The 12,342-nt window shown below is 31.5% G+C and overlaps 3 protein-coding genes across 3 annotated transcripts in view; 2 read left to right on the forward strand and 1 right to left on the reverse strand.

The window, feature by feature from the left end:
- Positions 1-2,182, reverse strand: part of LOC108694412 (flightin) — a 2,742-nt gene extending 560 nt beyond the window's left edge. The window contains exons 1-2 of the mRNA XM_018203858.1: positions 2,162-2,182; positions 454-697 (exon numbers count right to left, since the gene is read on the reverse strand). Coding sequence (XP_018059347.1) covers positions 454-647 — 194 coding nt within the window. The 5' untranslated portion in view covers positions 648-697; positions 2,162-2,182. The remainder of the gene's footprint in view (positions 1-453; positions 698-2,161) is intronic.
- A 3,079-nt stretch (positions 2,183-5,261) lies between these two features.
- LOC108694410 (probable malonyl-CoA-acyl carrier protein transacylase, mitochondrial) lies at positions 5,262-7,708 on the forward strand. The gene is made up of 2 exons (XM_018203855.1): positions 5,262-6,274; positions 7,267-7,708. The coding sequence occupies exons 1-2, from the start codon at positions 5,451-5,453 to the stop codon at positions 7,706-7,708; spliced, it is 1,266 nt and encodes a 421-aa protein (XP_018059344.1). The 5' UTR covers positions 5,262-5,450.
- Positions 7,709-9,160: 1,452 nt separating this feature from the next.
- The window catches only part of LOC108694413 (la protein homolog), a 4,318-nt gene continuing 1,136 nt past the window's right edge, over positions 9,161-12,342 (forward strand). The window contains 3 exon segments of the mRNA XM_018203859.1: positions 9,161-9,612; positions 11,185-11,538; positions 12,134-12,307. Coding sequence (XP_018059348.1) covers positions 9,319-9,612; positions 11,185-11,538; positions 12,134-12,307 — 822 coding nt within the window. The 5' untranslated portion in view covers positions 9,161-9,318.

The following is a 12,342-nucleotide window of genomic DNA, read 5'->3' on the forward strand; positions in this document are numbered from 1 at the left end:
AATTTGCATTTATTTCTCATAAAATAAATATATTAGAAGATAAAAATTATTTAAAAAGTTAAAACACAAACAAAAGTAATACTGACACAATTTATAAACACAAACAAAACATGGAAGCATATTTTTTCTGAGATTGAAAAATTAACCTTTTGTGATATGTTAAATTAATATATATTTTATTCAATCATTTTAAAATTTACATTTTAAAACACATTATTTATTCACCTATTTAGACAGTCTTCTGTCTCAAGATATTTAAAATAAAAAAATTATTTAAATTAAAAAAAGCTCGGTTTAAGCTCGGTTTTTGGTAAACAAAAAAAATTTCTTCCGTCAAAGATTGCACACTATTTTTTAACGATCTGATTAATTTTATATTAACCTCTATATTTTTTGTACAATTGTATTAATCAGCAATTAAAACGTCTTAAATTATGTATTTTCGTATCTTACCTATAATCGTAAAGATACGCGTAATTAAGAAACAGTGGTCGAACCCAATGATGATTGTAATGTGGCGGCTCAAGCTTTAATAATTTCAAGACAGGTTTCTCAGCAGTCTCAGCAGGCGTACCTTCCGCCACACTTTCGGCTTGCGGAGCGGGTTCCTCGATGTCCCATGGTGCAGCTTCTTCGTCCGTCCACATTGTAATCTCGTTATATATATATATAATATGTACTCACTTCGATAATGAACCTACAAACAATTACGTGTTGCGTGTCATTATTAATTATAAATATTATTGTAAATTACGGATTCAATTTATATCAATTCGTTGAATTAAAAAACATTTGGTTATTTTCATTTTCATGTGTATTAAAATGTATTATTTTAATACAAAACAATGATTAAAAGAAGTCATCTAGTCGACTTATTTTTATGCAAGTTGAATTGCTTACAATTTAGTTTTAAAGTAAATTAACATATACACTTAATAATAATAACTACATTTGAATCAAATTTGATACATTTCTTCAGTTAAAGTGTCTAACTTTATTGTTTTACAATTAATTAAAATAACAATTATTGAGTAGAAACAAAGGCGACCTATGGAAATGATTAAAAAATGACTTAACTTGAATAAAATTTGACATTACGAATTTAAATTGGCTTGATAAGTAATTAAAAAGTATCCCTTCATTTTCTTTTATCTATTTCATATCTGTTTTTTTTTAAATTTATAACATCAATTTATTTTTCGCTTCCGTTACTTTCTTAAACTGCGAGAGCGTAATCAAACATTAATTTAATTTTCGATAGGATTTATTTAGTCGATTGAGTATATACATATATCGTGTAAAGAAATGGGTCATCACAAGACATAACAAACCATTTGGCTGAGGTATCAATTAACTTGAGGTATTTGTGGCGAAACAAAATGCCATACAATTTACAAACTGTGCTCAAATGTCTTGATGCTTATATAAAATACCCATTCAATTATTCTGTGCATCAAGAAATAAGACAGTATGAAATAATCACGATTATGAAGCAATATTTATAACTATCGTTTTTATTGCATTTTGATGGGATTATAATTTCTTTTAGCAGATGAAATAGAATATAAACGACCACTATTAAATTTGTGATGTAAAATTATACACGATTTTGTGTATAATTTATTGTCATTTTTAATCATTCCAGGAAATCCTCTTATTTAATGTTATTTTAAGTTAACTAAAATAATAAAATTAAATAATTTAATTCATACAAAAGATATATCTATTAAATTGATTTATTAAAGTTTGATCACTATTATTTATAAAATGAATGTCAAATGGACATTGTTTTAAAATTAAACAATTCAATACTAGGAATGGATGGATTGATGAGACATGGTTGGCTTTTTTAATCACACGATTTGTTAAAATAATATATTTTGACCCATAGAAATAGAAACTAACGAAATATTATTTAATTCAAAGAATTAGTTTAATTATAATATTTAACAATGAATGACGTAAAGTCGAAAATCTCATGTTCAAAGCAGACAATCTGTAAAAAATCTAGAAATGTCGATATTGTTGATTTCACTACACAGGTGATTCTATAAAAGCACGAATAACGAAAGGAAATCTCTCTGTGAAAAAATTTCACTGTGAAAATTATTGTTCATTGTTCTCCACCGATGATGCAGCCTCCGAGGGTGCGATACGGTACCTTCTTTGGTTTCACACTCGCGCGTACTGCAAAAAAAAAATGCCCGGCTCTTCTACACGCCGCGGGCTCGTCTCGTCACTCCCCATGGGCCCTGTCTTGTTTCGCTTTTATTTTAGCAAGATCTGCACCCCGCTCCCTTCGAAGGTGCGCTCTTGCTGCGGCGAGGAGGGGATGATTTGGCACGATCGGCGACGATTAGCGTTGCGACAATTTCTTTCTCCATCTCTCTCTTTCTTAACTCGTGTATATGTGTACATATACATGTGGCGATTAGCTCACAATATTATCGCGCCTCGACACTGTCCTCGCGCCACTTCATGAACACGCTTATTGACATTGAAAAGCAAAGATGACACCTTTAGCCAAGAGAATGAGAACACCAGGCATATCGGAATCGAGTTTACGACCAAGTAAAATTAAAGTTATATAAATTAAGTATATTTTATATGAAATAAAATTATAATGTCATAGAAGGTCCTGATTGCTTTAATTAATTAATTGTCTATCATAAGCTACATTTCGTCGCTCTTCAATTGATCGATTTTATAACGTTATGAAAACTTAAATGTATTCAGCGAAAGTTTATTGTTCAACACGTGGTTAATTATTGCTATTTATAAACGAATTATTTTGGTCCAATTAAAGATCTGTGCATGGAATGATACGTTATAATTATTCAGCAACAACATTGACACCATACCCTGGTTTACTTACTATAAATCATGCGATTGTAACAGAATGAAACAATTAGATACGTGCGAACATGAGATGTATTATATTTGCGACAATCATGGATAAATTTAATGTTTTATATGAAAATGTGTAGATACAATTTAAGGAAATTTCTTATAAAATTATTTATTTTATTACAACTATCCTAAACATATTATTGATAAAATTTTTAAATTTTGTTATACTTTAGACGTTTATTGTGATGTGTTTGAAGAATTCATTAAACATAAAATCATCAAGTAAAGAATTATTTAAATAATTATTTAAATGATAAGTAAATTATTATTCAATTATTTCTTAATTATTGTAATTTAAGAATAACTGATATATTTTATTCGGTTATATATGTACAATATTTGTGAAAAAGAGTAGAGAGAATTGAAATAGGTGTCTTCGACAGCTTCAAAATATCGTCAAAGTTATCCGAGGAATATGAGTCATCAAGAGTAATAAGCAGTAATGCACATTGGAGTTCGGAAATGCCAACGATTTTTCTCTTCCACTCGTTCAGATCTTCTCGATTTTATCTGTCTTTCTTGTCTTCATTTAAAGCGAGAAGGATAGAGCGAATGAGGAGAAAAATCGTTGATATACTCAGCAAACGAGAATGAATTGAAATGAATTGAAATGGATTCAGATTTTCAGAAATATTGATTTACGAATGTTAAAATGCTTTTCAATCCTGAATGCATTTATATATAGGAATTGCATGGAGCATATCTCTATAAATCTGTCCTTTTAATCTAAAAATATTTTTTTTTCTGTGCACAACACATTGTGAATACTATTCAATTCAAAATTTGAATAGGAAATGCAATTTTTCAATCCAATTGCATCCAATTGAATCTAATTGAATTCAATTGAATCCGCAATTAAATCCAAAAAAAGTATTCGCTATTTAAAATACGCATTCGAATAGAAAAAAATTTCAATTCATTTTAATCCTCGTTTGTTAGATATATCCAGATCCCAATATACAATATACATTACTAACTATACATTTACACAGTTCGATTTATGTCAAAGTTGTAACATCAATTTTATGAAAATGGCCAATCACCTTCCATTCTTAAAAGGAACAGTTATGATTGGCCAATTTCATACATTGATGTTAAATTTTGTAAATCGAATCGTTTAAGACCTTATTGCGCCCTGCGCAATAGAAGAAATAAGGAATTAGAAATAAAGAATAAACGATTCTAATCTATCAGAAATCGAATACATCGGAATACACGGAATACAGTTTCTAATAAGTTAAAATTGTTTATTCTTTATTTCTAATTCCTTATTCCTTCTATTGTGCGCTTAAACATAGTCACTTGCTTACAGTTTTTTACACTTTTTACACTTAAAATGAGATAGATATATATTTGGCTCTGAAAAGAGAGAAAGCAAGATGTTGAGTGTAAAAAGTGTAAGCAAGTCGAACAAGATCTACTGGTAACAGGAGAACGATGAACTATTGTATGAGCGATATCCAATAATCTTTTCGCGTTGCTTGCACTTCTTACACTCAATATTTTCGCTTTTTCTCTTTTTAAGGCTAAATATATGTCTCATTTAAAATGAAAAAATATTTGATGATTTCATGCAACAGACCTACAGAGAGCTTTGTTTTGCATTGTGAGAAAAAGCAGAGCTTTTATTGGATTTTTTATTGCTCATTACTCATCATTCATCACGTCTAGTGTGCAATACGCGACATACGACACGCGATATCCAATAGACATATAGTTCTTCTGGAAACGTAATATGTTAATTGGATACCATGCGTCGCATGTTGCCGTATCGTTATACCGTTTACACCGTGCGAATATCTAACTATTGAGATTCGTTCAGGAAATCTGAGTATTGATAGAATGAGATAAACTCTAGGTGCACCTCAGAGTGATATAGACGAAGGAGTTTTTGAACGCCTTGGGTGATGCAATTGGGTGAACATCGATTAAGATTGAGAAAAGGCATAAAAGTAAGATTAATTGTTGTTACAATCACGAAAAAGAGATCGTATTTGTTCTAGAAATCAATTGTATATTGAACGTAGTGACCTAAAAACTTTTCAATAATTGTGTAACTTAATTTTACTTTTATCAGACACGTAATTTTATAGTGCGAAATGCGCATTGCGCATGCGGGGCGACTTTTACCCAACTGAAAAGTAGATTGACGATAGAGTGAAGTTAGAGTGATCTAACTTGTTTTTGAACGCTTGGGTAAATTATACCTGAAGTTTCTGAACGTCTGAGGTGCACACTAAAGCACTCTAGAGTTACCTAGGCGTAATTTCTGAACGCACCTCTGTGCGTTCGAAGTTCAGTAGTTTATGTTCACATTGTTCGTAAATTTTTTCAAATCTCAATACCGGGTGACGGGCATGTGTTTTATGATTGGTTATGTTATGATGACTATGATAAAATAGGACTATGATAGAATAGGCATGCGATACACGAGATTGCAACTCAACGTTGTAATTAATGATAATTATAAATTGACAGTTACGAATAGGATATATGTTGAATTATATATTCTGAATTAGCGTTAATGGTCGTTAATCACAATGCTGCCAGTAACGATATTCCAGCGGGTTTTACCTGCTAAAACAGCGCCCTGCTTGAGTCGTTTGTTATTCTTGAGTCAGGTGAACAACTCTGACTCCACTATCACGAAAAACGACAGTAGCAATACATCGAATATCAGCGAATCACAAAATGAATGTGCTGCGAACGATGTCGAATCTTCCTTGGGAGAGGAGAACGTTTCTCGCCTTTTGAAGGAAGCTGCCACTTATAGCGATGTCAAGGATACAAATTGGACAACGAGTCCTTATCCGGCCGGTGCTCCTACCTCAGTCGAGGAAGTTGTTAAACCGAAGATTGATCCATTAGACACTTGCATTGTGCTCTTTCCAGGACAGGGTACCATAAAAGTTGGTATGGTTCAGAAATATTTGCGCTTTCCACAGGCGAGAGAATTGTTCGAGATAGCCAACGAGATTCTGGGATACAATCTACTAGAACTCTGCCTAAAAGGTCCACAGGAGAAACTAAATCAGACTTGCTTTAATCAGCCGGCCACAGTGGTGAGTTCATTGGCTGCACTGGAGCAACTCCGTGAGGAAAGGCCCAGGGTATTCGAAACATGTAAAGCAGCCGTGGGCTATAGTGTAGGAGAACTGACTGCCCTGATCTTCTCAGGCGCTTTATCCTTCGAGAACGGTCTCAGATTGGTCTCTGTGAGAGGCGCTGCGATGCAGTACGCTTCTAACAAATGTCCTCAAGGAATGTTATCAGTCCAGTGTTCTCCACAAGCTTCAGTATCACAGGCGTGCAAGGATGCTGAGAAATGGGTACAAGATTGTGGTATAGAGATACCAGTTTGTCAGTAAGAATCATTTCAACTATTCCTGTACTAAGCTTTGTCTAGATCAAGAAATTTTCTCATCGACAATCTAAATAATAAAAATATAGCAAACAAACCATTTTATTGGTGGGTAACAATTTTAATGATTCTTTGAAAAAACTTTGGCATATGAGTCTAGATTCTTTAAGATAGAATTCTGTAAGATAGAAAAATTTTATAAATATCTATATTTGAAATCTATCTATATTTGAATATACATATATTTTTTGAAATACATTGGTATATATCGAATATTTTGATATTTATAAATATCATATTTTTTAATCCTGTGAAAATGTCACAACTCTGAAATAAAACTCTGTATTAAAGTTGCAGTGTTTGAATTTTGAAAAAATCATGATATAGTTCTAAAGAATTTCAATAACTATTATTTTTATTATGGATTTGTATCCAACATATTATGTTCATTGACATTGTCATTTCTTTTTCTATTTATATTCATATATTGACAATATTAATTATTGATATTCTTTCAAATTTTATTGCCTAGAGATCAAAAACATAAACTTGTAAGCAAACTGGATGCTTTTCAGCAACATGAAATGTAACACAGTAAATCATTACTGTTGCATCAATTCTTGCTATTTGCCAATGTTAAACAAAGATGAAGTGATTATTATGTCTCTTATTGGGAAACACCTATCTAATCTATCTATCATTTGATATTATCTACATTTTTACTTTTATTATTTGTCGACAACTATGTATCCAATAAAATGTATCATACAAATATATCCCATAATTTCCTGAATTTAAAATTGAATTTTATTGAATACATTGTCGGTTTCTAACACTGTTCTGTTTGATCTGGACAAGGCTTTATATACGCCTATTATATAATATTACATTCATTGTAATGAAATTTAATTATTAATTTTTTTAATTTAAGGTAATTTATAATAAACATATATATAGAAATATGGTGTTAGATATTATGAAAAGAATGATTGTAGGGTGGCAGTATATTTGTATACTCAATCGAAGATCTTGGCTGGGAATACTCAAGCTCTTGAATACATAGAAAAGAACGCGAAGAAGTACGGACTTTTCAAGTTAACTAGGCTGCCGGTATCGGGTGCTTTCCACACAAGATTGATGGAACCAGCGCTCAAGTCTTTCGGCAAGATGCTCCACACGTTAGAATTCGACGATTTCAGATGTCACGTCTATTCCAATTACAAGGCGTATCCGTATGGCAATACGGCATTAATTAGGAAATATTTGCCGAAACAAATTATATCGTCTGTGAAATGGGAGCAGTGCATGCAGCTGCTGTACAACAGACCCCCGGGAACTGCTTTCCCGCGAACCTTTGATGTAGGATCAGGAGGAAGAATGTCAACGATCTTGAAATTAATTAATTCAAAGGCACACGAACATTGTATAGCCGTCTGAGTACTTTTATATTTCTTGATAATACCAAAAAGAAATCTGAACATTTGACATTATTTTGTACATATTTGTTGATTAGCTTTATTATTCTAACTGTCTGTGACATGAGAAAATAAAGAGGATCAAAGTTATATTAGATACAAAAAATGTATATTGTAATGTATATGTATATGACATGCGTCTATTGGTACATCCACTGAATTTGTTTTCAACTTTTTTATGGAGGCACTAGTACTTGCCGTTTCGCGCTTAATCATACAACGATTCAGAAGTTTTCTCCTTTTCGATCGAGTTGCGCGTCCTTTTATTTCTCGCGAACCTTTCTTATCAATTGACGTGTGCTTCATTGTTCAAATTGAATATTGGAAGATGCAAAGCATACTGTGATACAGACATCAACTGCAAATGTTACAACTTCAAACATTTCAATCTGAAGAAGGTTGCTAGTGAAAATAATTGGTAAATATGATATGTATAGACATGTTCATATATCATATATTTTTTCTTCATAAATAATTTATTGAAACAATTTAATTTCGGCCGAAATCGAAAACTAAATATTTTATTGGTGTCAATTTTGGCCAAAAAATATATAAGTATTTCTTCTTCATAAAAACATCATAATTTAATTATTGAAACAATAATTACACTTATTAAAATTAATATTTATGAAAAAGAACTATATGGTTTTAGTTAGAATTATGATATAACGTGAATGTTTGTTTTCAGTTTCGGTCAGAAATTCTAGAAATAATTCGAATATCCACTTGAAACTTTTTGCACATTAATTATAAGTCTTCAAATTATATTTTAAAATTTATAAAAAAATTTTGATTCTTTTGGAAATTTCAAAGTATTTCCCCTTAAATAATGTATTATGATCATTTTAATAAATTGAAGATTGCAAGATTTAAATTTTATTAGAATTTAATCCAACCAATTAGAACAAAGTGGATTACGATAAAGTTTGTGATTGGAGTTAAAGTCTAATCTCTAATTGGCAATCCTGAATCTCCATACTCTAGTAAAACTAAGTATAAAATGTAAAAGTTACTAGATTTTACGTTGCGATAATTTTTATCTTCTTTTCCAATTTAATAACATTTAGCGATTCATATTTTTTAATTGTTATATTATGAATAATTTTTATTGTGCATATATTACAATAGAAAAATATATAAAAAAGAAATATAAAATAACGTTATAGATGTTTCCTAGTGAATATTTGTTAATTGGAAATCATCTATAAATAGGTTTGTTCGCGTTGCTTGCACTTTTAGCACCGACATCTTCGCTTTCTTTCTTTTTAAGGCAAAATATGTATATCTATTTCATTTTAAGTGCAAAATTATTTGGAGTGCAAAATTATTTCATGCAACGTGAACAGACCTAATGTCTATATAATCACCGCCGAATAATCGTACGCCTTTCTTGTTAAATTGAGTTAGCGGCGTAGCTCATTTCCGTTAATTTCCGTTTTCGGCTCAAATCGGAGCACGTGTGTAGCCTTTCTTTTCGCTTTCGGAGTTCAAGAATATAAAGCATATAGTAGTCGTTATTTCAGAAATTGCGCCGTATTTTTTCAGTAATTGTCATCAGATAGATATTTAAATATGGAAAACGAGACGAAAGAAGAGACAAAAGAAGAAACAAAGGAAGAGATAAAGGAAGAAATAAAGGAAGAAATAAAGGAAGAGGTAAAGGAAGAGGTAAAAGGTGGCAATAATCACTTAAACGGTGATTCTGCCGCTGAGACCAACGAGATCACAGAGACTATCGTCGAGGTTAGCGACACGCCGCCTGTTGACGCCATCGACGAAAAAGCAGAGCAAGAGACAAAAGAGAACGGAAAAGATGTGGAAGAACCATCTGAAGTTCTTTTGGCAAAGATTAAGACACAAGTAGAGGTATATATTTCGTATTTTGTGTTCATGCGCGCGAAAAGGAACAGTTTATTCTTCTTTTTTTTTTACATTAAATTTGAATCACGTCTCAGTAGTTTTGAATTATAACAATTACCCAAACAAGTAATAAATGTATGCTATATTTTTTAAAATCAAGGACACGGAGTGAGAGTCAGAATCGAATCTCGCAGATTACGAATCAATCGTTCTCATACGAGATCACTATGCGGTATAGCTCTAGTTTTCATTTCTTTTTATAATACTTTGATAATATAAAGATGTAGAAAAATTGCTTATTGAGGAAACAAAGAATTCTTTTTATTTGGTGACGCAAGTCTATGCAAGTCAGTTTGTCTTGTTAGAGATAACAAGACAATCTTGAGGTATGAAAAAACAACAAGCAAAGACCTATTGTTTTTCCATACCTCAAGACTGAATTTCTTAGTTCATCTTTCTTGATTTTCTTTTCACACTGAAAAGAAAAAAGATGAACTGTGTAAAAAAATCAATCCAAGCATTCTTAAGGCTAAATCCATAACCTTGCTTTAAGAAGCCATAAGCTGTAAGCTGTAAGGGCAAGAATTGTCGTAACATTTACTTAGACTTAAATTGTAGACATAAGTAACGCACAAACTTTCACGTATGACGTACTTATTGCTGTGTCTCTAAGAGACATCAATAAATCATATGTCATATGCCAAAGCTTGTGCATTACTTATGTCTACAACTTAAGTCTCTAAGTAAGTGTTACGACAATTCTTGTGCTCAGACCTTAAGTTGTAAATGATAAGTGATAATATATTGGCAGAACTTATGCTTTTAAGCTGTAGAGTTGGGTTTCGCTCAATTTGTTTAAGTCTAATGATTAAAGCCCAAAGACTGCGCAAAAACAGTTTAAAGGCAGAAATTATTGTCACTTAGAATTTTAATAGAAAGCTGATTTATAATCTTAAGACAATGTCTTATGACTTAAATCTTACGTCTTTAGTAACACACAAGAATTATTTTATGGCTCATGTGATGGCCATTCTACAATAAGCCATTAATCATAAATCAGAAGTTGGAAATTGATGACTGCGATTGATCAATTTCCAACTTCTAATTTCTGATTTATGACTAATGGCTTATTGTAAAATGCGTATTAAAGTATAAATATTAAGTATCTTTAAGGAATAAGTCATAAGACAATTCTTATGCGTAACCAATGCGCTAACAAAGTTACATAAAACTTAATTCCTAAGACACTGTCTTAAGATTATAAATCTAAGACATTGTCTTAAGATTATCAGCCTTTAATCTCTTTCGACTTATGACTTAAAGTCTTTTAAAGCAAGGTTTGGACTGAGACTTAGATGTGGGCCTACAGACCTGGGCCTACAGTATATTACAATACATACTATAATATTTTCTTAGAATTTTGTATATGTTTCTTTTCAAGAATAGGAGGTCTGTTCTTTTTCATATAAATATGAGGAAGAAAAATAGGCCTCTTAAATATTAAGAGAGACAGAATGATGTTTATGTCAACTTGTGTTACTAAATAATATTATAACTAATATTATTTTCTTTTTACAGTACTATTTTGGTAATGTAAATATGCAGAGAGACAAATTTCTCATTGAACAAACAAAATTAGACGAAGGCTGGATTCCAATGACTATCATGTTAAACTTTAAAATGCTGGCTGCTCTCAGCAAAAATGTCGATGTAATTCTGAAAGCATTGGAAACCAGCGATCTCATGGAGATATCTGAGGATAAGAAAAAGATACGTCGCTCTCCAAAGCATCCCCTGCCAGAATACAATGAAGGATATAGGAAAGCTCAGGAAGCTCGAACAGTTTATGTCAAAGGCTTTCCGTTCATTGACACAACTATTGACAAATTGAAAGTCTTTTTTGAACCATACAAGCCATTTGAAACGATTGTGGTAAAAATATTTGTTTGATATAGAATAAGTAAATATGACATTTTTGAGCAATGAGTAAATTATCCTGATATTAATTTCTTCTTCTCTTTTTCTTTCTCTTACATTAGGCCTCTGGCCTGTGTTACACCTCTCTCATATGCTTATGGTACATACATTGATTATTCAATTGCCACAAGCATATGAGACTTATAGTTAATGTCGGTTCCGAACGGCGGATTTTTTGGAGGTTTCTGTGGGCAAGGATACTCTCGGGAGGTTGCCGGCCTTTTCCGAGAGGAGACACGAGCGTAAATATTTTGGTTAGATATCTCTGTCAAGATCGAACTCGGGATATCTGGCATGATAGACCAGTACGCTGTCTGCCATGCCACGCTCACGCTCTGATATTAATTTGTTAATTATACTAAACATCTTTATGTTTTGAACCGAAATAAGAACAAACAAATCAATGTATTTGTGCTATTTATTTCTTAATCTATTTGATTATTTGGAATATTTGACAGATTTAATATATTGCCGGATATGAATATCGAAATAAATATGTATATCGAAAATTATTTCTAATGCGTTTACTATCTCAAATTTTACTTTGCAGATGAGGAAATATCAAGATAAAGATAAAGTTCTTAAGTTTAAAGGATCTGTTTTTGTGCAGTTTGAAACTTTTGATACCGCTAAAGCGTTTATGAATATAGAATCTGTAAAATATCAAGATACTGAGTTAATAAGGAAGTGGGCGTAAGTAAAAATGTATCTGGAGAAAAAGAATTGATATATATTGTATAATTTTGTTATATATATATA

The sequence above is a fragment of the Atta colombica genome, unplaced genomic scaffold, assembly GCF_001594045.1.
Source record: "Atta colombica isolate Treedump-2 unplaced genomic scaffold, Acol1.0 scaffold12, whole genome shotgun sequence".
NCBI lineage: Eukaryota > Metazoa > Arthropoda > Insecta > Hymenoptera > Formicidae > Atta > Atta colombica.